The 26086-nt window shown below is 36.0% G+C and overlaps 1 protein-coding gene and 1 long non-coding RNA gene across 5 annotated transcripts; both read right to left on the bottom strand.

Moving 5' to 3' along the window:
- Positions 1-16569: 16569 nt before the first annotated feature.
- On the bottom strand, positions 16570-18273 carry LOC143234962 (uncharacterized). The gene is made up of 3 exons (XM_076472656.1): positions 18038-18273; positions 17207-17576; positions 16570-16709 (listed from the first exon to the last, which is right to left on the bottom strand). Exons 1-2 carry the CDS (start codon positions 18044-18046, stop codon positions 17241-17243), a joined length of 345 nt encoding a protein of 114 aa, XP_076328771.1. The 5' UTR covers positions 18047-18273; the 3' UTR covers positions 16570-16709; positions 17207-17240.
- Positions 18274-22690: 4417 nt separating this feature from the next.
- Positions 22691-25770, bottom strand: LOC143233089 (uncharacterized). Of its 4 annotated transcripts, none has more exons than XR_013017958.1 (3): positions 25621-25770; positions 23286-23595; positions 22691-22831 (listed from the first exon to the last, which is right to left on the bottom strand). It is a non-coding gene; the product is annotated as an uncharacterized LOC143233089 (long non-coding RNA). The 4 variants fall into 4 exon arrangements; XR_013017960.1 differs by having other exon boundaries at positions 25665-25759; XR_013017957.1 differs by having other exon boundaries at positions 25554-25748.
- Positions 25771-26086: the final 316 nt, after the last annotated feature.

The following is a 26086-nucleotide window of genomic DNA, read 5'->3' as shown; positions in this document are numbered from 1 at the left end:
TCCACTGCCATATCAACAAACATTGGATTATATCTGAGGTCATGGCAAATTTTAAAAGTCTGGAGATCTTGAGCTAGAACTTGAACTGTTACATAAGTTTGAAGGTACCATGAAACATGGCAGCATGAAACAAATACAGCAGCAGTTGTAAGCCATTTATTATCATGTGATGAAAGGCAGTTATTGAAGTTCTGTGTCATAAAAATTACAATCAAATAGATGGCATCTGCCATAAATTTAGCTTTATGACAAGCTCCAGGGTGGTGAAATTTAAAACCGGGCACATCTCCTCCCAAGAAACATGTTATAATCTGGAAAGATACTTGTAATATCCTCTCTGAAATGTATCTATTCTGAGCGCATGGTTACATAATCTTAGACTTTTCTGTGCTAGCTCAAATATCTGAGAACAAGTTTGAATAAACCAGATGCTAAGGAAACCTGATAAAAGTTTCCATCTTATTTAATTCATGGTATACTCAAGGGCATATTTGTTTCAAACTTGGTACCTTTTCCTCTTTGGGTCTTTTGTCTTTTGCCCTGTCAAAGCCTTTATCACATGGGAAATGTGTACCTCATAAATGTGAAGATGGCTCATAAGCCAAAATAAAGGTTTTTCAAAATTCTTATCATGTTGGCAATCGTTTCATTGCACTGACCTATGTTGGATGACGTGGTGTGGCAACAAACTCTCATGACCTGATCTATGATATCATAATATTCATGAAGGTTGTAAAGGCTAATTTACTCCTCATGACCTTTAAAAGAAGGTAACTGGATGATTTCTAGAAGAAAATCTGTTGGTTATGTGAATGGAGTAGTGGCACTAGCTGCAAGCTTCCCATGGCCATATTTTTTCTCTCCAATTCTCTTACTATCTTCGTGTCGTTGAGAGTGACAATATTAACGCGCCGAATTCGACTTAACATGTCTTCTCTGATAATTGCAGCTTCAGATTCTATAATTTTCCATTTACTTCTTTGAACATTTGACCAAAAAAGACTGACATTAGTAATCAAAGGTAGGCCGCACTCTGACTCCAGCCTTATCGGTAATAGGGACGGCATGTTCTATGAGCTGATCGATAGAGGTCTCCAAAATTATTTTATCATTATTATTAGATTTTTCCTTGTTTTTTTTTTTTTTTTTTTTAGGAGAATGATATTCTACACTGGAACTGTCATTTTCACCAATACTTTTAATTTATTCTTGTGGGACATAAGCATCATCATCATCTTTTGTCTGGTGTTTACTTAAACTGGTGTCATGCTCTTCTTCTTGATTTTCAAAAATTGGACTTGCTGCTTTCTCCAGTTTCCACTGTTTCATCCTTTCCTCTAAGATTTTTATTCTGTCTTTTACTGTTTTTGATCTTATCCTCAAATTATTTGTTACCTTCCAACATCACTAGTTTTTTCTCTCTCTGCAATAACGTTAAAAAACAATGTATTCTTCCTTATATTCCCTGGATCTGAACCTAATATTTTTTATTATTTGAACTCTATCTTTCATCCCAATATTAAATAATTTGTCTGCTTTGTCCAAGAATGTGAGAGCTTTCTGAGAAAATCTCTTGTTTTTTCAGTACGGTGTGTTACTTCTTTTAAGATCCTTATACTCTTTAAAGAAGTTTTAAGTTTTGTTTCTGATTGCTTTTCCAGATAGAATAAAGCCTGTTTCAAAGCCTGCCAACTCTCAAATAACTGTTATTTCCTTTAAAAGACAAAAGTTGGAATTGCTTATTGCTGGTTCACAACCACCATCTTTGCCTTGACAGATCAGATCACTTGAATTGTGTGCTTGTGGAAAAGAAATTTTCTCTTGACTGACTTGTACTTCAGTTTTTGAACATGACAATTGGCTCACAAATACCTCCTAATGATAAAACCTAGAGCCGACAATCTATTTTATGGTAACTGGGTAATAGGGTGGTATAGGAGGAACATTTCTTTTCTCTGTGAATATCTAGGATTGGATGGTCCATCTTTATATTTTTAAATGGCATATTTATCTAAAAATAGAGTTAAAAATCGTAGCTAGCTTGCTCATAACAAAAATTTAATAATATTATTAATAAAATTAATAATAATATTGTATGAAATACTTCATTCACTTCTAATCGTCATGAGGAAGCAAACTATGGCTTTTTAGCATAATTATGTAAATATAAATGAGAATTCACACCGCGCCCAAATTCGGGTTCCATGTGGAACACCCAATCGAGTAAGACTTGTTTTTCACTATAATTTTTATGTATTGACTTATATATATATATATATATATATATTATAACACATAATTTTACAAAAGAACAACAAAAGTAAGGTATGTAATAGTACTAACCGCATAAGATACCTTTATAGTGTCCAGATATTAATTATCTCGTAGGAAACAATCTCGTTTAAAGAACTTAGCCATAACGCTGAAACTTTGCTTTCACTATCAGTGAGATAATGTTATAAACATACGCTAACAGAAATATACTCATGTACGCAAACGTCAAGAGTCTTATATAAATTCACCTAATCACAAAAGTGGATGGTTTTTTTAAACTTGATGAGGTTTGTCAGTAATATACTTTGGTCTTTACTGAGACGCATAAGTTTGGCACATGGACAATGGTTACAGTTACTCGATTCTTTTTCATGTGTAACCATGGCGTGGTTCGCAGTTGTTCAACAATGTTAGCTAAAGACCATAATACAACAATAATGAAGGACTTCAGGCAATCCCATATTATGAAAGTCCGGGAAACACCTACTTCAGGTGTCATGCAGAGAACAAGCTGAAACGTACACTAAGTGTTAATGTTGTGACCTGGTTCGCGTGAAACCATGAAAATATGTGGGATTGGTTTTAAAAAATGCAAATCTGAGAAACATATAAATGATCTTTATTTATAAATGTAATCTAATTATGTATTTTTAACTCATTCATTTTATTGAATTATTAAAAGAGAACTAACATAAAAACTTGTTACATATTTTGCTGTTGTAGGTGAAATTATGTAAGATATTTCCAATGAGCAATCATCTAGGTAATAATCATTTCGTTAATAAGTACCTATATATACTTTTAAACAGTTTAGCTATTTTAGATACAAGTAATTAAGGTCCTATGATATGAATAAAAATAAAATGTTTTTCTTCTATTTAATTTTTCTTTCGTATAATATTTTATTTTTATTCTCACATACTGAAACGTATGCTATTACTTTTGGTTTTTGGTTTTTTAATTTTGCGCAAAGCTACACAAGGGCTATCTGCACTAGCCGTCCCTAATTTGGGCTACTCTTTTGATTGACTGTCACGTTATAAAGCCTCCACGGCTGAAAGGGTGAGCATGTTTGGTGTGATGGAGATTCGAACCCGCGACCCACAGATTACGAGTAGAGTGCTTTAACCACCTGGCCATGCCGGGCCTCTTACTTTTGGTAACCTGGAAAACAGTGAAACAACACAATCTCATGTAATTTGTTTATTTGTATGCCTTTGTACATTCGCGCAATAATACATTAGGGCTATCTGTGTTAGCTATTCTTAATTTTGAATTAACAGACTGTAGGAAAGTCAACCAGTCAACAGCACTTACTGCCAATTGTTGATTTGCTTTTGTCAGTCCCAGCAGTAGGATTTGACTGTTGCTTTTATAATATACCAATGGCACCAAAAAACGGAGCATGATATTTTTGCAGAAACGGGGCACGAACATTGAATCTGCAGAAATAAAGTTCGGCATGTTAACAGTTGATCAACACATTCCAAGAAGAAGTTCGACTTTCATTTACGTGAAATTGTTCTGAACTGTTTGTTTATTTATTCATCCACTATCCAAACTGATAATTCATTGTTTCTATATAAAATATTTTACCTTTATTAGTTCAGACTATCACTGTTGTTCATTTCAACTATTACAACCTTCCAGTAGACTAAGATGGTTATGTTTATCATTTTGTATTTATCTGGTTGTAAAGAAATCTGTCCTGGCCACTTAGCCCATTACGCTGTGAGAATGTAAAGCAAAGGTGGTGTTTAGGTTAAAATACCAAAGAATATTCTGTAACGTGATTGAGCAATAATCAGTTCAAAGGGAAAATGTCGTATACATTAATTAATACCCTAAAGAGCACTCTAAATTTCGGGCTAGCTATTTTTCTAGCACTTTCTAAGTTTCCAGCCTGATATTTGGGCTACATACACACACACGTACATAGATACACTATATTTTAGGTTTAGATAGCGTTAGCAGTGACATTTTACGCGTAATATATTGAATTTACTGAGTAAAACTGAGTAAAGGTTAACACAAATATATTTATTTATTTTGATTACCGAAGGAGCTTGTGTTCAGCAGCTAATCTACATATTCAACTGTAAACTCGCTGAAACTGACACTCCATACCATCGTGTTTAAGAAGAATTGGTTCATTAAAATGAGTTAACTGGGCCGAGCTGTGATGGATTCGACATCCCGTAGTTCGTGCCTCATCCTAAGATTCTCCCCCCCCCCCTCCAAATAATCACGTGCGTTATAAGAGTGGCAGACACAGCATACTATTTGATTACAGCAGTTCACGTGTTATTGGTATGCGGTGTGAACCTGCTGCTTTTCTTCCTGTCTATCACTCCAAAATTAATGTTAACTGATCCAGATAACCATCCAGCAGCTCAGAGCAAAATTCAACGAAACAACCCTCACTTGCTGCTAAAAAGCTCTATTATAACTAACGTGCAATGTGTACTCTGCCTTTAAAGCTGCCTTACCAAAAATATATTAATATTTCTGTATTTCTATTTTTTTGCTTATGCGAAAAGTACGAAAGCTATATGCCGCTGTCCCAAATTTTGAGATACTGATCACAGAAAAGGTGCCCTACACTCGTTTGCTAATCAGTTATGCTAATGAATTGACTGTCACACTTATAACCCATGCTATGACATGCAGACTTATAATGTGTTTTCAATCTTCTCTAATGATATAGATTTTTTTGAGGGGGATTTTCAATCATTTGGTTTACTTAATGGCGGCTACACATGATTCAGAAACTTGTTTCCTTTGCTTTGGTCTATTAGCTTCTACCTTTGTTCTCTCTAGTAGATGATGTATCCTAGTGCCCACAGTGATGTATCAGAACCTTATTTGAGTGAATTAGCACTGAAACATTTTTGGTAGAGCGATTATGAAGGTGACTGAAAATGTTAGTTCGATAAAGGCTGTTAGGGAACAGAAGTTACGAGATAATGCTATACACTGGACAAAGAAATCGAACTTACATTATGGTTTCCCATGCAGTTTTTTTGTTGTTCGGATTTACTTGGTTTTTAATTGTGAATAGATACATAAAGATTTAATTCAAGAGATGGAAAGCTGATGAGCACTTCACCGAACCAGTAGAAACACTCAGTCACTTTTCTATACAACTGCTTACCCCATTTTTTCTTTGCTTTTTGCTGTATTGAAATAAAAATTGTTTTAACCATTCTTTAAATTTGCCCAATTGGTTTGTGTCTCGTGAAACGTGAAACTCATTGACGTATTCATCTACGAAACACTCCCCTTATATTTTGATCTAATCTACTGTTATTGCGAGCTTACTTATTTGATTGATACTTGTTGGAAAATTGGTTTAATCTGAAAATACCACGCGGGGAATATCTTGTGTTAGCGCACAAATCCGAACCAGACTCACCAATTCTGAAATCCATTGCTCTACTACAGGGTGTTCCGTGCTCAATAAAATTTGAAAAAATAAAGTTAACACTAAGGAACGATACTTTTTAAATGGATATTAAATATTAAGTTGGGCGAAATGTGTTGTAAGTTACTTGATCTTTTTTCTAGGATGTGCCGTAATCGTCTAGTGGTCAGGACATTGCGTGGTGTCCATAATAACCCAGGTTCGGATCCTGGTCAAATACTCAACCTTAAGCTTAACATTATAGATTAACATCTCCGACTAATATATATCCACTTTTAGGCCCCGGCATGGCCAGGTGGGTTAAGGCGTGCGACTCGTAATCTAAGGGTCGCTGGTTCGAATCCCCATCACACCAAACATTCTCTCCTTTTCAACCGTGGGGGTGTTATAATATAACGGTCAATCGTCGGTAAAAGAGTAGCCCAATAGTTGATTATTAATAGTGATGACTAGCTGCCTTCCCTCTAGTCTTACACTGCTAAATTAGGGACGGTAGTACAGATAGCCCTCGAGTAGCTTTGCGCAAAATTAAACAAAAAACAAAACTTTTTTCTAGACCTAGCGGGGCCCGACATGGCCAAGCGTGTTAAGGCGTGCGACTCGTAATCTGAGGGTCGCGGGTTCGCATCCCAGTCGCGCCAAACATGCTCCTCCTTTCAGCCGTGGGGGCGTTATAATGTTACGGTCAATCCCACTATTCACTGGTAAAAGAGTAGCCCAAGAGTTGGCGGTGGGCGGTGATGACTAGCTGCCTTCCCTCTAGTCTTACACTGCTAAATTAGGGACGGCTAGCACAGATAGCCCTCGAGTCGCTTTGTGCGAAATTCAAAAACAAAACAAACAAACTAGACCTGGCGGATTAATTTTATATTTAGTGGTTTGCGGAAAACCTGACACATCAAATATAATTACCACAGGAAATCTATGGGGACTATAAGTACTTTTATACTATGCATAATTTCATATATCTTGAAACTGAATTAGTAACAATTTCGTTTAGCATCAAAAGCCTTCCGATGCTCAGCGATAAGTTTGAGGGCTTACAATGTTAACACTCCTACGAAAAGACGTTTCTAGTCCTGATTTCTCCAAGCCCGTTCCCCTGGCTGTGGTTTCGCTAGATAGTAGATAGGGACAGTGGGAATCTCGTTAATCCATTCATTAATGGATTTAAATGGCAATTTCATTTAAATACAAAATTATTAGCCTAATATTAATAACCTTTCAAGTTGCTCTGGGGCCTATTAGGCCCCACTTTTCGTAGGAGTGTTAAAGACCAAATTTCATTAGCGTGTAGGACATAGAACAGACGGCATGTTTTGTATCTTTGCGCTAAACAACAAACAAATAAATTGCCATTGAATTAGAAATATCTTTCTTACGGATTTATGAGATAAAAGTATATTATAATGTAATTTATTATTTTTTCTAATAATTATTTCTGTGAATTATTTTACAATATGCTGAATAAGGTGCTAGGAGTTTACAAATAGGAACTATAATAAAACAACGATACCGCATTTCGTCACGAAAGGTAGAGAAAAGCAGGGCTATTTCCGATTTTCACTGCCATGGATAGTTCCTGATTACGTGAACAAACCACGTGACTTGGAGGAAAGAATACTGCACGACCTCGTTTCGTTGCTGTATTTTTATTGTTGTTGTTTTTGATGTTCAGCTTACTTACTTGTTTGGGAATTTCGCACAAAGCTACTCGAGGGCTATCTGTGCTAGCCGTCCCTAATTTAGTAGTGTAAGACTAGAGGGAAGGCAGCTAGTCATCACCACCCACCGCCAACTCTTGGGCTACTCTTTTGCCAACGAATAGTGGGATTGACCGTAACATTATACACCCCCACGGCTGGGAGGGCGAGCATGTTTAGCGCGACGCGGGCGCGAACCCGCGACCCTCGGATTACGAGTCGCACGCCTTACGCGCTAGGCCATGCCGGGCCTTGATGTTCAGCAAAAATTAAATAAAAACGTTGTGCAACTTAAGATTAGTATTCGAACGCATACGAAAACGTTATTTTAAAATTTGATGACCACAGTGTTTATACTCTGCAATAATTAATAATTCTGTTTACACAAATCATCGTGTGTTATTGTAAACATATAAAGTTTGTTTTTGAATTTCGCGCAAAGCTACACGAGGGCTATTTGCGCAAGCCGTCCCTAATTTAGCAGTGTAAGACATGAAAACAGTATCAAAAGCTATTATAGATTTGGTATTAGTAACAGTAGTAACAAAATTGATAGCTGTCGTAGATAGGATAACTGTGTTAATAACTATTCAGGTAGTTACTTTTTGCGAGACCTAAGTACGGTGCAACTGAGAAGATTAGCGAATAAGTATATGGACTTATATTAATCTCATTTTGAAAGCAAAAACAATACGAAGTTGCATTTATTGTATATTAAAAGTAAAAGTGAAATTTAAATGGAGCAGTAGACCTCGAGAACAATAAATATTTTTTTGAAGTTCGTAGCTTTATTTATATCTCTGCTATTTTTGCTTCAGTAAACCATGACGATTGTTAATGAATAAATCGTATTTATACATTGAAACTGTTTTTCAAGAGAGTATCTTTTCAAAGTAATGGACATTTTTAGTAAGTATATAACAAGTTCTAAGATTTCATTTTCGAAACATTGTAAACAATGTATCACAATCAACATAGACTTTAACCATAACCAAATTTTGGGTCTTTATGTACCAGAGCGAAACATTATTCAAAATGTATTACAGCGTGACTAGACATTTTTAACCATGATTTTATTTTGTTTTTGTGTGTTTTGAATTTCGCCCAAAGCTACACGAGGGCATCTGCGCAAACCGTCCCTAATTTTGCAGTGTAAGACTAGATGGAAGGCAGCTAGTCATTACCACCCACCACCAACTCTTAGGCTACTCTTTTACCAACGAATAGTGGGATTTATCGTACATCATAACGTCCCCACGGCTGAAGAGGGGAGCACGTTTGGTGTGATGGGGATTCGTACCCACGACCCTCGGATTACAAGTCGAGTACTTTAACCAGCTGGCCATGCTGGGCCGTTTTGGTGTTTGTTATAAACCTATTCATTTTTAAGTAGCTGTGGAGCAGGTTTTGGTTGCAAAGTTCATATTCTATCTCGAGATATGATTCCCCACGAGTGACCAAGAAAATAGCGACATTGTTATTTATAAACTAAAACAAAATAACAATAAAGAATGAATTTTTATCATTAAACGATGGCATTGGTGAAGGTTTCCCATGTTCATATAAACAACATTTTTTGCCATTTCTCTTCCCTTGCCCTACTGTGACATAGCGCTAAGTCTGAGGGCTCAAACCGCTAAAAACAGGTTTCGGTACTTGTGATGGGTACACCATAGATAGCCCATTGTGTAGCTTTGTGCTTAATGACAAACAAACAAAAAGCCAGTTCTTCCTCCTCTCCGATGGCTCAGCAGGACGTCAAATAACTTATAACGTTGAAAACTTTTGTGCTACCCGCGATGTTAGAGCAAATACGGTTCGTTGTGTAGTTTTGTGCTTAGCAACAATAAAAATGTTCTTTTTGCTCTTCTAATACATTACCATCGTCTTAAACTAATCGTAACGCAGGGAAATAATAGTGATAAACTATTCATATTCATTTAATAAGATTACCAGGAATTATTAATGTATAATTTTGAAAATGTCTGATTAATTCATTACAGTAATGTCATTATAGTACGTGGCTGCCTACCTCTTGTGCTATTTCTTTGTTTGTAATTGAGCACAAACCTTTATAACTAGGAACTCACTTTTATGAAAATAAAAGTTTTGGAACGGCTTGATCGGATAATGAAAAAACTTTATTATAATAGTACAACATTTGGATAAGATTTTGTCATTTTCAGGTACAAGTAGTTTACATAGATACATAGATATCAACAAAGATATCACATGACCTGATATTTCTCCACATTCTAATATAGGTATCCTGATACCCTGGGGTGTTGATTTAGGGTTGGGTTGTTTTCTTTAATTAAGAAGGCTTCTTTTATTTTGTGTTTATTGACATTAGGTTCTTTGTTTAAAACTACAGCGTTTTCTATGTTGTTGTTTTTTTTATTTTGACCTGCAATCGTGGTAAACATGGGAGGGTGTTTTTACCATGTTCAATGAATCTGGTTTCCAATTTTTATACCTGTTTCTCCGATGTAAAATTCTCAACAGTTATTGCATGTTATTTTATAGACGACGTAATGTAATTTTAATTTATTAATGATTTTAGTTAAGTGCCAGGTGTTTGGGTGGATTTGGTGTCAACAGGAATTTTATGATTAACGGTATTTTTTCTCCACGGGTTGACTGTTTTTGAGCTGACGCCAGGGATAAACGGTAAACTTCAGTGTAAGATTGTGTGTCATTTGATGTGTTACTGTTATTTTTGTTTGCGAGTAGATTTTTGAGGTGTTTGTCCTGGTGGTTGTGTGGAAATGTTTCGACAATGGTCAGTGGAAATTTGTTGGTGTGGATGAAGAAATGCTTTAAATAAGGGTGATTTCTTCATCAGTTGAACAAAGTATTGAAACAGTGTGTATAAGGGTGATTTCTTCATCTATATAATCAGTTGAACAAAGTATTGAAACAGTGTGTATAAGGTTGATTTCTTCATCTATATAATCAGTTGAACAAAGTATTGAAACAGTGTGAAAAAGGGTGATTTCTTCATCTATATAATCAGTTGAACAAAGTATTGAAACAGTGTGTATAAGGGTGATTTCTTCATCTATATAATCAGTTGAACAAAGTATTGAAACAGTGTGTATAAGGGTGATTTCTTCATCTATATAATCAGTTGAACAAAGTATTGAAACAGTGTGTATAAGGGTGATTTCTTCATCTATATAATCAGTTGAACAAAGTATTGAAACAGTGTGTATAAGATGTTTTAGTGAATTGAATTTTTGTTTAGATCAGTGAGAGGAATTTCAGGAAATATAGAAATCTGTGTGAGTAATGTTTCGGTACATTTTGGTTTGAAACGTGTGTTAGATCTATTAATGCTTAGGCTAAGAAGAGAGAAAACTATTTGTCATTTTTTCTTGTTCAATGGAGTCTTTAATGTTAGGGTGAACGGAGTTAACGTGTTTCACAGAAGTGAAACAAGCAAAAGTGTCGCCGACATATCTGTATCTGTATAGAGGAAGATAAAGTGCGGATTGTATGGCTTGTGTTTTGGTCTGGATCATGTTGGTGAGAACAGATGAAACACATGCTTAAACCATTTGTTGGAATAAAGTTTTGATTGTTGAAAATGAAGCTTGTTTTTGTTGTTGTGAATTATAAAAGTGAAATACAACGTGTGTTGAGGATGTGAATTACAGAACTGGAATCATTACTGTAGAGGGGAACTTCGGTGAAAATTGATACAAAGTCAAATCTACTAATTAGGGCTTCGGGATTTAATTGGTTTAATATGTTTCTTTAAAAAAGGAACTTGCAGAAGTTATGTAATGTGTGAGAGCCCAGTCTGTGTATTTACAAAGATTATAGTTAAATGAGTCATAAGTGGATAGTATGACTCATATTATCATAGATTTATTGTTGTATCCACCGAGGAACCTGGTAACGAAGGTGATAAACGCTTAGAATAATTAAGCATATCGATTTCCAAAAACAAATCAAGTTGATAAAAAGGACTGTAGCTGAAAGAACATTTTTATTACAATGAGGAACATCTAGGCCAAACACGGCTAGGTGGTTAAGGCACTCGACTCCTAATCTGAGGGTCGCAGGTTTGGACACCTGTCACACCATATATGCTCGCCCTTTCAGCCGTGGGAGAGTTATAATGGACGATCAATCCCACTATTCGTTAGTAAAAGAGTAGCCCAAGAATTAACGGTGGGTTGTGATGACTATCTGCCTTCCCTCTAGTCTTACACTGCAGATAGCCCTCGTGTAGCTTTGCGCAAAATTTAAAACAAACCAAACCAAGTTAAGTACCCTAATTTTAAACTCTTAAACTACAAGGAATACAACATTCAACAGCACCCACGCCAGATCGCGGGCGTTGTTTGTTTTAACGAACGGAGTGATTTGATCATCACTGTTATAGCGCACGATCTCAGAGTACGGAGTGAATTACTTAACAACGGGACGCGAACACATCCATAGTTTGGACTCTAAACTCTAAGTCATGCCTGGCCAGTTTTTCTTTTAAGTTTGTTTTGAGCAATTGATTTGTATTACAACATTAGAAAGTTCAGTAACATTTGCTACAATAAGATCTGGGCTATTTATCCCTAAATACTTACTTTGTTCCTGACAAACACAGAAACGTTTTAACAAACGAGGTTATAATCAGTTAAATAGGACCCAAAACACCATTGTGAAACAAACAAAAAACAACAAGAACAAAACGTACGAACAATTAGCACAACTAAACCCCACACAGACCAAACTTTGTTAAATAATATTTATAAACCTATGTTACGTTGTTTTCAGAATTGGTATCTTATGAGTAAGTTTTTTATTCTTTAAAATCAGATGGTGTTCTGCCAAATCACACTCTTTTAGGCCCGCATGGCCAGGTGGGTTAAGGCGTTCGACTTGTAATCTGAGGGTTGCGGGTTCGAATCCCCGTCGCACCAAACATGCTCCTCCTTTCAGCCGTGGGGGCGTTATAATGTGATGGTTAATCCCACTCTTCATAATTAAAAGAGTAGCCCAAGAGTTGGCGGTTAGTGGTGATGACTAGCTGCCTTCCCTCTAGTCTTACACTGCTAAGTTAGGAACGGCTAGCGCAGATAGCCCTCGTTTAGCTTTGCTCGAAATTCAAAACAAACACACTCTTTTTTTTTTTTATCAATGACGTAAACGAGACTGAAGGTTTAGTGTTTAAAATTAATAACATAAGCCTTTACCATTTCAAAGAGGCAGTGAACTTTTTTTCCAATTCCGTTGGTATGATTGACCGGTTCAATCGATTACTTAATTTTTGTCTTTTCATTCTTGAATTACAAAGAACAGGAATTTAATCAGGACGGTTGTCAGAGAATGGCACACAATGGTAATAGTTGTAATGTGACTTGGCAGCTAGCCAGGTTATAATTTTCATTGAACTATACCATATCATCTGTCCAATTAGTTAGCGGTTTTCCTGTTTTAAACAATGCTAATGATTCCGATATAATAAAACAGAAACTTATAAGAACACTGTATGATATCAAAGATAAAAATAGAAAATAAAAAATACATTTTACGAGCCAATAAGTGCATTAAAATTAAAATACTGTTTTCAAATTTTCATTACACAAAAAAGACCATTCTCAAAATATTTAAACAAATTATTTAATAACGTATTTCTTTTTAAAATTGTTATTCTTTAGATAAAATAGTCCGGTGTTTTATAGAAAAACAAAATGACTGTTTTCGTTACTTAAATATAGTAAATAAACGTTCTATACAGTTCTAAACAATCATATTTTTTATTAATTACTTTTAGGTATTTAGGTATTGTGTATGAACAACTTTTTAAAGATTTATAATTTATGTATCAATAACTTCGAATTTATTTATCTCCTAACTTAATTAATTGACTATTAAGATATGTTTCGAAAACAATAATTCCACATATTTCTGATTATTTTTCTTTTCTGTAGAGGTTATTTATATAGACTCAGTAATGAAAATAATCATGGAAACAAACAACTGATGCTCTAACGAAGACCACAAAGAATGATTAATGACAAATCGATGGTGAATACTTTAATGTTACAGAGAATTGAATAAACTGCACAATAGACTAGTAGTTTGTATGGTAACCCAACTATATTTTATTTTTGTAATTTCATACGATAATGGAATTTTGTAACATTTATCCTGTGTTACTACCAAAGATCCAAGTTGTTTGATCGCCTGTTCATCTTTTCAGTTCATTTACTCTACTTAACGTAATGAACAATTTACATTTAATGAAGGGTTAATTTTAAAGTAAGTCCATGATACAGTAGACTGACTAATTCAGATGATATTAACTTTAAACTAGCTCTGTTAAGATTGTATTCAAAGTGCATAAATGTCGCGTTAATAACTTAATTCGTTAAGGTTTTTCTTACCCGAAGCTTTTGTCGCTACCCTCGTGGCTGGTTACTTCCCTTAAAACCTAAGGGAGATCATAACCTTAAGGAATCACCTAACTGCCAGTGGAAGATATATTTATCTAACTTTACATACAATAAGTTGGATACGCATGCTACTTCACCAGGTGGATGACACAGAATAATAGGTAGCTAGAGCAAGAGAAAATGTGGTGTATGAAAACTACACATACATGCACAAATAATAAAGTCCGAATTCTCGTATATTAATACAAGGAGGTAGAAAACACATGGTATGCTTATATATTACCTTTTTTTTGTTGGGCGTATTGCCTTGCTGGATAATAAATCCCCGCGAAACGACATGTGTGAGATCAAAATTCTCTCCTATTTTTCAACAGTCAGGATTGTAACAGTTTTGCGGCTAAGAAGCACACCAAATTTGGACTGATACACCACCGTTCTCTAATATAGATCTTTCTACCTCCATTATCTTTTCCGTTGTCAAACAGACTGTGGTTCAATGTAACCGAACAGTTTGAAATTGGATTTATATTTAATTGCTCATTGCACTATTTGCAGAATGATGCCCATATCAATTCTCTGATTTGGTTACCTCTTCTCAGGAGGGGTGTTTCGTGAATAATATATAACTTATTCGTCTTATGCAAGTCAACATTCAAACCAGTTTCTTCACCGAGTTCGTTCGTCAGTTTTGTATTGACTGTTGTATATTTCGTTTAGAACATATTTTGAAGTAGCTAATATCACGTTTGGAGAGTTCCAGATTTTTTCTCAAACACTTCTAATACTGACTGTGCCAATTACACGTAATCTTTTAATACTCTTTCGTACAGTACCTACTGAAAAATGAAGTCTATATTTCTACGCGTTCTTCCTGCACATTTTAGTATTGGAAGCAATGATTGCATCAATACAACTACTACTGGGCATAGTACGATTCCGTATTTTAATAGGCTTTATATTGCTAGGATGCTTGCTGATTAGTTAAGTGACAATTAATTAGAGTGTAAACTATCAATACATGACTTTACTATGGCATAGTTCGTTTTCACGTGACAAAAAACGGTGACCTTCCCGTCAGTGATAGTTAATCGCACTATTCATTGGTAAAGAGCAGATCAAAAGTTAACGGATAGATGTTATTGACTAACAGCCTTTCCTCTAGACTGGCCTGGCATGACCAGGTGGGTTAAGGCGTTCGACTCGTAATCCGAGGGTCGCGGGTTCGAATTCCGGTCGCACCACACATGCTCGCTTTTTCAGCTATGGAGGTCGTTATAATGTGACGGTCGTTGGTAAAAGAGTAGCCCAAGAGTTGGCGGTAGGTGGTGATGACTAGCTGCCTTCCCTCCAATCTTACACTGCAAAAGTAGTACAGATAGCCATCGTGTAGCTTTGCGCGAAATTTAAAAACAAACAAACAAATCCTCTTGGACATCACTTCAAAATTAGGGACGACTAGCACAGGCATCCCTCAAGTTGTTTAGTGTGAAACTTATCACACAAACAAACACTCACCCTATAAGCACACAAGTCGAACTCGCAGATATTGATATTTGTATGTTAAATTACACAGTCTTACTAATATACCTACCAGAAGTAACTCTAGAAACAAGTTTTTCTACAAGAAGCAAAGCAAACTCTCCAGTGAAATATTAATAAAACGCACATATGAATGTTCAAACAAGTTGTTACAATGTTTACTATTCTTGGCTTATTAGATACATTAGAATTTTATCACCGTTACAATATTTTGTTGATAGAGCTGCTAAAAACATTCACATTTTTCATACTTCAGGTTTCTCGTTGCAAAAACTAAACGCAAAACATCATTTTTATGAACATTTCAACAATATTCTTGCTAAACATTATGGGTTTACAAGCTCTTTAAAAGTTTCACATTTACACTTTGGTTCTTTGGGATTTTGTTTGGATTTTAGTGCTCTAATCACCAATGGTTTTACGAATGGTTAGTTTTGGTCGTTATTATTTGACATTACACCATTAGTTTGGTCAGACTGGTTTTTGTATTGACATTGGTAAAGCAGATGTTAAAGAGACAGAGAGAGACAGAGACTCATTAACTACTATGAGTCAGGGCAAGAACCAGTGTTTGTAGGTTCCCTGAAAGGTAGATATCCTGTTCTGTTTATTTATAATTGCTTTAATAAATAATACTGGTTATCTTAGGTAATGTATCAAATGTAATTACTTTTTATTTTCCTTTGCTGTTTATCATTGTACTTTTATTATGAAGATTGCTTTGCATTACTAGCTTAGGATTTAAATTTAGGGTTAATGAAAATCTCCTAAACAGGCTGAACCTCGTGAGATATTATTGTATTTACGGCCAAAAAACATCGTTAAGCGCGAAGGTAACAACATGATAAACGATGCATTTTAATATTTATTAGTACAAACGTAATAAGAATATATTTAATTACCTATACTGATTCTTTTTTCCCTCTATATTTTTTTGTTTAGAACAAAGACACACAACAAGTTATCTGTGCTTTGCCAAACACGGGAATCGACGTCCGAATTCCATGAAAGTGTAGGTTACAATGTAATAGATTGTGTTATTTTCGGAACACTTAAAACTATTACAACAACGATTAAGAGTAATAATCTATTCATATATCGCAATCAAAGTTAAACCTCGTATTTTAAGTCAAAAATTGATCAGATATTTATAATGTACTACAGCACGAAGGTACACTGTACAACAAATGTATTGACTCACAAAATAAAATAACAGTAACAGCTATGAACAGAAATACATTTATTTTTCCACAATTTTCTATTTTCTATACAAAACATTCTAATAATGGATGATACTCGTTTTCCTATGTACTAGAGACTTCGCAGTGGAAGTTGTTCGTCATTTCACGATCTTCCAGTGAATACCTGCAACAAATTTAAATAATAAGAATAGACGTTATTTTTTAATTAGGTGCTTTCTATAAATTTACATAAGATCAAATATCGGACATATAAATTAGACATTAACCTGAAGAGTTTGTTTGATTGTTTTGAATTTTATGCAAAGCTACAAGAGGGCTATCTGCGCTTGCCGTCCCTAATTTAGCAGTGTAAGACTAGAGGGAAGGCAGCTAGTCATCGCAACCCACCGCCAACTCTTGGGCTGCTCTTTTGCCAACGGATAGTGGGATTGACCGTCACATTAAAATGCCCCCACGGCTAAAACGGAGAGCATGTTTGGTGTGACGGAGATTCGATTTCGCAACCCTCGGATTATGAGTCGAGTGGACCCGAAGAGAAAAAGTAAAGTAGATTTTTTTAAAACACGCATACGCTATAACTGTTTAGTTATTTTGCTTCATCGCATTATTTCAATGTATTGAAAGAGAATATTGTTTGAGAATAAGTATTTTTAATATTACCTTAAGCACATCAGATGCTGTAGCTGACATAATTCTACCAATAGCCGCCATAGCCATAGCTAGGATAGCCATATCCGTATCCATAGCTTGGGTAACCATAGCCATAGCCGCCGTAACCTCCATAAAGACCCCGACCGTAGCCTAAGCCATAGCCTCCGTATCCATGGCCGTAGCCGCCATAGAGACCATGTCCATAGCCACCATAGAGTCCTAAACCATGTCCTCCGTATCCAAGACCGTAGCCGCCGTAGAGACCCCGTCCATAACCTCCATATCCACTGCCATAGCCATATCTAGGGTAACCATAACTGTACCCTAGATAACCGCCCATCACGGCAGCCACAGACAGGAGCAGAACAATAGCGGCAAACTAAAATAAAAAATAAATTAATACATAATATAAATAAGTGTGATACTTGTAACATTATCAAATTTCTAAGAAGTGAAACACTGACAAAGTTTTCAATAATTAAAAATGTTGTATTAAAAATAATACAAAATTGACTCAGTTAAATGTTTAGGCTGCTAGTTTCACTCCATACACTTAACTCAAACTAACTAGTTTTGAGCGCTTTTTGACGAAGTGGATATTTCTAAGTTCGTTTGATTTGTTTTTGGGTATTTGCACAAAGTTACTCAACGGATAGTTGCTCTGACGGCACCTAATTTTGAACTGATAGACTAGAGTGAAGTCAATCAACACAATCCATTATTGACATTATTTGCGACTCTTAACTAAATAGTGGGATTTTACCATCACTATTATCGAATACCCACTTCTCCAAAGCGCGGAGTGCGTTTTGCAGACAGACGAATAGATAAAAGACTCACTGTCTTCATGATGTATAGAATTCGAAGTAAAAACGTTTCAAGACACACAACGTAGTAGAACCTCGCCTGAAAAGCTGAGTCTGACGGAACAGTTTTTCGGGTTCCTTTTATATCAAATCTTAGGCTAATTAGAAACCCAAAATAAAGGTCTTTAACCCAATCTTTGTGTGGTACGACAAAACAGGTTGTCTGGATCGGTATCTATATGTTGTACTTGGGAGTAATTATGTGTGTCACATTTATATGCCATACACCGGAAGCCAAGTAACAAAGTACATAACTCAGCACCGCAACTGTTCAGCTTTCCACTTCGAATTAGGCGATAACTTGGGAGAGGTGGTTTCTGGGAGCGACCTGATTTCTTTCTCTCTCTCTGCAGCTAGCTTCTAGTCTTTCTATTGTTTCCGTATTAAAATGATAAATAAACAATAACGGTTACAATGTCATGATCGATTGTGAGAAAAGAGTTAGTTTTGGTTTTCACGCGAACCGTCCACTCATTCATCCAGCTACATGTTTATTTATATATTTGTCTAAGTGTTCAAAATCGACTTTTTTATACAAAAGTAAAAATCGAAAATATATAACCTACACGAGATAGATAGTATTTGCGTGTTTTTATATGCTACAATTTCTTACATAGTTCTATAAAAATTAGGGTTAGCGACGGCAGAACGTATATTAAATTTCATTTAAATGTGTTGTTAATGTAAAATCCATATGTTCTGAAGTCTGAGTTGTAACTATGGCGTAGTATTGACGATTACAACTACTTCCAAGGAAAAAATGGCACCTGCCCCCAATTAAGTGGCTGATTCTAACCGAATAATGAAATTGACTGTCACAGCTCTTATGCCTTTGGAGATGAAATGGTGGAGGGTCGGCGACAAATCGAAAATATGAGATACATGAGATCTGCAGTCCACTACACTCACATTGACCTTTATGTAATTATCAGACAATCTTGGAAGGCACACTCACATTAGCCTTTATGTAATTATCAGACAATCTTGGAAGGTACACTCACATTGGCCTTTATGTAATTATCAGACAATCTTGGAAGGTACACTCACATTGGCCTTTATGTAATTATCAGACAATCTTGGAAGGTACACTCACCTTGACCTTTATGTAATTATCAGACAATCTTGGAAGGTACACTCACCTTGACCTTTTTGTAATTATCAAACAACTTTGGAAGGTACACAACCGTCTATTTTTTGTAGTCCTAAATATTAAGTTATTTAAGTAAACTGAAATATTTTTTCTTTTAAATAAAAAAATGGAGGAGAAGTATAGTAATAGTAAAATCTTAAGTTACGTCCAACGTCACAAGAGGGATATATACATATCTCAAAAACATGAAATTTCCGTACTTGGTATATACTATCGTTATATGACTGTATCCATAGTTAAGAAGTAGGAAATACAGTGGCTTCTGGCGGTACTACACTGATTCTTTATAAGACACATTGTGCTTGAAATATTAAGTGTAACAATTACAAAGAAACGTCGTTTTATTACTTTTACTATTAATACCACCACAATATCATACAGACATCTAAGTAGCAAGTGCTATTTTGACCTGTAGTAAGTACTTGAACAATACCATTTACACATCTATGGTATGTCGCAACATAAATAAAACAAGAAATATTTTAAAACGAACTCTTGAAAATATTTAGTTTGTATCTATTTGTTTTAGTACATCACTTCACGGAAAACCGACCTCTCCAGGCGCCACGCCAAATTTTGAAATATTATTTTCCAAAATGTGCTGATTGGTTGAAATAAACTACGTGACTATTATTTATAATCTTTTTTTTTCAGATTTGAAATACATGAAGTATTATGAAAAATACAGCTGTATATAACAGTAATAGTTTTAGAGACTTCAGCGATTCCATATTCTCCAGAATCAATATCAAACACCTTGCTTTCTTTTAGCTTAATTCCATTTGACCTTTATCCTTTTCATTATTCTTCTTTCTCTATATAAATATCATTTATTCGCTTCCAATTAATGTTTGTTTTTGATTTTCGCGCAAAGCTACATGAGAGTTATTTGTGCTAGCCGTCCGTAATTTAGCAGTGTAGAGCTACAAGGAAGGTAGCTAGTCATCACCACCCACCGCCAACTCTTGAGCTACTCTTTTACCAAAGAATAGTGGTATTGACCGTCTCATTATGACGCCCCCACGGCTGAAAGGGCGAGCATATTCAGTGAATACATTCAAATCTGCAATCAGTAAATTGCGAGTCGAGTGTCCTAACCACCGAGCTATGCCAGGCTTTCCTTACAGTATGTGTACGGTGTATTATCAACATTACAGGAAAGGCAGACAGTACCAGCGGTCAACTCTTGTCCGACATAATAATGGGATTTGACTGTCACCCGCAGACCCAAAGCGAAGATCGCGTTATTGCATCACGAGGTTGCGAACCTTAGATTCTTGCACTGACAACGCTAATTACTGAGCCACGTCCGGCCCAGTATTACGATTCAACAGAACTTCTGTGGATAGGAAGGATGAATTAAAGAGCGTGCTTCTTTTTAAAGCCGTATGAAAATAACTGAAACCTCTGACAGTTTCAACTACCAGGAATCTTTGGTTTGTTTGTTTGTTTTTTAATTTCGTGCAAAGCTACACGATGGCAATCTGCGCTAGTCGTCCCTAATTTAGTAGTGTAAGACTGGAGGGAAGGCAGCTAGTCATTACTACCCACCGCCAACTCTTGGGCTACTCTTTTACCAACGAATAGTGGGATTGACCGTCATAACGCCACCACGGCGGAAAGAGCGAGCATATTTGGTGCGACATGGATTCGAACCTGCGACCCTCAGATTATGAGTCAAACGCCTTAACCCACCTGGCCATGCCTGGCCACCAAACAAGTTCTTACAATGTTTACTATTCTCGGCTTATTAGATACATTAGAATTTTATCACCGTTACAATATTTTTTGGATAGAGCTGCTAAACCCATTCACATTTTTCATACTTTGCGCGAAATTTAAAAACAAACAAACAAATCCTCTTGGACATCACTTCAAAATTAGGGACGACTAGCACAGGCATCCCTCAAGTTGTTTAGTGTGAAACTTATCACACAAACAAACACTCACCCTATAAGCACACAAGTCGAACTCGCAGATATTGATATTTGTATGTTAAATTACACAGTCTTACTAATATACCTACCAGAAGTAACTCTAGAAACAAGTTTTTCTACAAGAAGCAAAGCAAACTCTCCAGTGAAATATTAATAAAACGCACATATGAATGTTCAAACAAGTTGTTACAATGTTTACTATTCTTGGCTTATTAGATACATTAGAATTTTATCACCGTTACAATATTTTGGATAGAGCTGCTAAACCCATTCACATTTTTCATACTTCAGGTTTCTCGTTGCAAAAACTAAACGCAAAACATCATTTTTATGAACATTTCAACAATATTCTTGCTAAACATTATGGGTTAACAAGCTCTTTAAAAGTTTCACATTTACACTTTGGTTCTTTGTTTGGATTTTAGTGCTCTAATCACCAATGGTTCTACGAATGGTTAGTTTTGGTCGTTATTATTTGACATTACACCATTAGTTTGGTCAGACTGGTTCTTGTATTGACATTGGTAAAGCAGATGTTAAAGAGACAGAGAGAGAAAAATTCCAAACAAATATACGTTAACAACTATGAGTCAAGGCAAGAACCAGTGTTTGTAGGTTCCCTGAAAGGTAGATATCCTGTTCTGTTTATTTATAATTGCTTTAATAAATAATACTGGTTATCTTAGGTAATGTATCAAATGTAATTACTTTTTATTTTCCTTTGCTGTTTATTATTATACTTTTATTATGAAGATTGCTTTGCATTATTAGTTTAGGATTTGAATTTAGGGTTAATGAAAATCTTCTAAACAGGCTGAACCTCGTGAGATATTATTGTATTTACGGCCAAAAAACATCGTTAAGAGCAAAGGTACCCACATGACAATTTGCATTTTTGTTTTGGAATTTCGCACAAAGCTACTCGAGGGCTATCTGTGCTAGCCGTCCCTAATTTAGAAGTGTAAGACTAGAGGGAAAGCAGCTAGTCATCACCACCCACCGCCAACTCTTGGGCTACTCTTTTACCAACGAATAGTGGGATTGACCGTCACATTATAACGCCTCCACGGCTGGGAGGGCGAGCATGTTTGGCGCGACTCGGGCGCGAACCCGCGACCCTCAAATTACGAAACGCACGCCTTAACGCGCTAGACCATGCCAGGCCTTCCACATGACAAACGATACATTTTAATCTTTATTAGTACAATATTTAATTACCTATAGTGATTCTTTTTTTCCCTCTATATTTTTTTGTTTAGAACAAAGACACACAACAAGTTATCTGTGCTTTGCCGACACGGGAATCGACGTCCGAATTCCATGAAAGTGTAGGTTACAGTGTAATAAAATGTGTTATTTTCGGAACATTTAAAACTATTACAACAACGATTAAGAGTAATATTCTATTCATATATCGCAATCAAAATTAAACCTCGTATTTTAAGTCAAAAAATTGATCAGATATTTATAATGTACCACAGCACGAAGGTGCACTGTACAACAAATGTATTGACTCACAAAATAAAATAACAGTAACAGCTATGAACAGAAATACATTTATTTTTCCACAATTTCTAGTTTCTATACAAAACGTTCTAATAATGGATGATACTCGTTTTCCTTTGTACTAGTGACTTCGCAGGGGAAGTTGTTCGTCATTTCACGATCTTCTAGTGAATACCTGCAACAAATTTAAATGATTAGAATAGACGTTATTTTTTAATTAGGTGCTTTCTATAAATTTACATAAGATCAAATATCGGACATATAAATTAGACATTAACCTGAAAAGTTTGATTGTTTGTTTTGAATTTCGCGCAAAGCTACAAGAGGGCTATCTGCGCTTGCCGTCCCTAATTTAGCAGTGTAAGACTAGAGGGAAGGCAGCTAGTCATCGCAACTCACCGCCAACTCTTGGGCTGCTCTTTTTCCAACGAATAGTGGGATTGACCGTCACATTAAAATGCCCCCACGGCTGAAAGGTAGAGCATGTTTGGTGTGACGGAGATTCGATTTCGCTATAACGCTATATTACGCAATATTTACGCTATAACTGTTTAGTTATTTTGCTTCATCGCATTATTTCAATGTATTGAAAGAGAATATTGTTTGAGAATAAGTATTTTTAATATTACCTTAAGCACAACAGATGCTGTAGCTGACATAATTCTACTAATAACCGCCATAGCCATAGCTTGGGTAACCATAGCCATTGCCGCCGTAACCTCCATAAAGACCCCGACCGTAGCCTAAACGGTAGCCTCCGTATCCATGTCCATAGCCACCATAGAGTCCTAAACCATGTCCTCCGTATCCACGACCGTAGCCGCCGTAGAGACCCCGTCTATAACCTCCATATCTAATGCCATAGCCAAATCTAGGGGAACCATAATCGTAACCCAGAAAACCACCCATCACAGACAGGAGCAGAACAATAGCGGCAAACTAAAATAAAAAAATAAATTAATACATAATATAAATAAGTGTGATACTTGTAACATTATCAAATTTCTAAGAAGTGAAACACTGACAAAGTTTTCAATAATTAAAAATAATTATTAATTTGTATTAAAAATAATACAAACTTGACTCAGTTAAATGTTTAGGCCGCTAGTTTCACTCCATACACTTAATTCAAACTAACTAGTTTTGAGCGCTTTTTGACGAAGTGGATATTTCTAAGTTCGTTTGATTTGTTTTTGGGTATTTGCACAAAGTTACTCAACGGATATTTGCTCTGACGGTACCTAATTTTGAACTGATAGACTAGAGTGAAGTTAATCAACACAATCCGTTATTGACATTATTTGCGACTCTTAACTAAATAGTGGGATTTTACCATCACTATTATCGAATACCCACTTCTCCAAAGCGCGGAGTGCGTTTTGCAGACAGACGAATAGATAAAAGACTTACTGTCTTCATGATCAATAGAATTCGAAGTAAAAACGTTTCAAGACACACGACGAAGTAGAACCTCGCCTGAAAAGCTGAGTCTGACGGAACAGTTTTTCGGGTTCCTTTTATATCAAATCTTAGGCTAATTAGAAATCCCAAAATAAAGGTCTTTAACCCAATCTTTGTGTGTTACGACAAAACAGGTTGTCTGGATCGGTATCTATATGTTGTACTTGGGAGTAATTATGTGTGTCACATTTATATGTCATACACCGGAAGCCAAGTAACAAAGTACATAACTCAGCACCGCAACTGTTCAGCTTTCCACTTCGAAATATGCGATAACTTTTTAAACTTAATTCAATTTGATCTATCAGGACATTTATCCTTTTCATTATTCTTCTTTCTCTATACCAACATCATTTATTCGCTTCTAATTAATATGTTTGTTTGTTTGTTTTTTATTTTCGCGCAAAACTACACGAGGGCTATCTGCGCTATCCGTCCCTAATTCAGTATTGTAAGACTAGAGGAATGGGAGCTAGTCATCACCACCTATCACGAACTCTTGGGCTACTCTTTTATTAACGAATAGTGAGATTGATCGTACTATTATAACGCCCCCACGGCTGAAAAGGCAATCATATTTGTTGTGACGGGGATTCGAAACCGCGACCCTCGGATTAGGAGTCAAGTGCCTAACTACCTGGCCATGCTGGGGCCTGTAATTTATATGATTTGCTTTACTTGAGCATGAATCTAAAGAGAAGCAGCATCTACAAATACCATAGGCAAAGCAGTCTTCTTTCTTTCTGTGTTTATGTTCCTGGCAGGAGATTTAACACTGTTCAATTATGGATATATTTTTTAAGTCAGAAGAAGAATATTTTATAATGTATTATTGGATTACCGTTACGGGCCCGGCATGGCCAGATGGGTTAAGGTGTTCGACTCGTAATACGAGGGTTGCGGGTTCGAATCCCGGTCGCACTAAACATGCTCGCCCTTTCAACCGTGGGGGCGTTATTATGTTTCAATCAATCCCACTATTTGTTGGTAAAAGAGTATCCCAATAGTTGGCGGTGGGTGGTGATGGCTAGCTGCCTTCTCTCTAGTCTTACCCTGCTAAGTTAGGGATGGCTAGCGCAGATAGCCCTCGAGTAGCTTTGCGTGAAATTCAAAAACAAACAAACAATTTGGAAACGTTGCCCTAAATCATGATGAATATTCCTGAGTTGCTAAACTTTTCTAACGAAAAAGGAAATAAATTGTCATTGGCTACCTTTAGCAATAACTACACGTAAAATGTTTGAGTGATATCACCAACTAATCATAAACGCGACTATCTTTTACGCGGATGTATATCGTTGTAAATACCTTATAGATACGTGCGCCACCTTGCATCTCGTAGCTCAAGGTTATTTACGGTAATATAAATTATCACAAATGTTAAGCCTAAAAAACTACACTGTTAAAAAAACCTGTTAACACTAAATACTACGTACTGTATTAAACATCAAGCATCGCCAACATACCGCTTTTCATTAACATTCATTCTAACAGAGATATTGCCGAAATAGGAAAGAAAACAGGAAGTATTCGGGAGAATAATCAACCTTTCGGGTGTTACGGACAAACTGGAGTTCAAGCAGCTAGGTCCCAGTGATCTAGTTTTCGTTCAGCACGTACACTTGACGTTGTTAAAAGGGAAGTGAACGCTAGTGTGAGGAAGAAAAGGCGAGATTTTTTCCCCTTAAAATATTCAAAATAAGATTCTACGTGCCCTTTCTGACACCATACTTAGGTGTCCATGACATTTAGTATGACCTACATTTTTAATCTTATAACTTAAAAATCCGACAGAGAAAATTGCTTCGATATTTTAAGACGTCGGGATAATTAAGAAAAGGATTGTTCATACGGAATTCATTATATTGGGGTGAAGCTAATTGTTCCGATGCGCGTTAAATGTTGGAGAATGGGGGTAAGACATTGCAAAAGTTTCATTCATTCATTCACTTGAATAGGCTATATCCGT

This window comes from Tachypleus tridentatus, chromosome 12, assembly GCF_004210375.1.
Source record: "Tachypleus tridentatus isolate NWPU-2018 chromosome 12, ASM421037v1, whole genome shotgun sequence".
NCBI classification, from domain to species: domain Eukaryota; kingdom Metazoa; phylum Arthropoda; class Merostomata; order Xiphosura; family Limulidae; genus Tachypleus; species Tachypleus tridentatus.
Note: the sequence above shows the minus strand (reverse complement) of the source record. Positions and strands in the feature narration are given on the sequence as shown.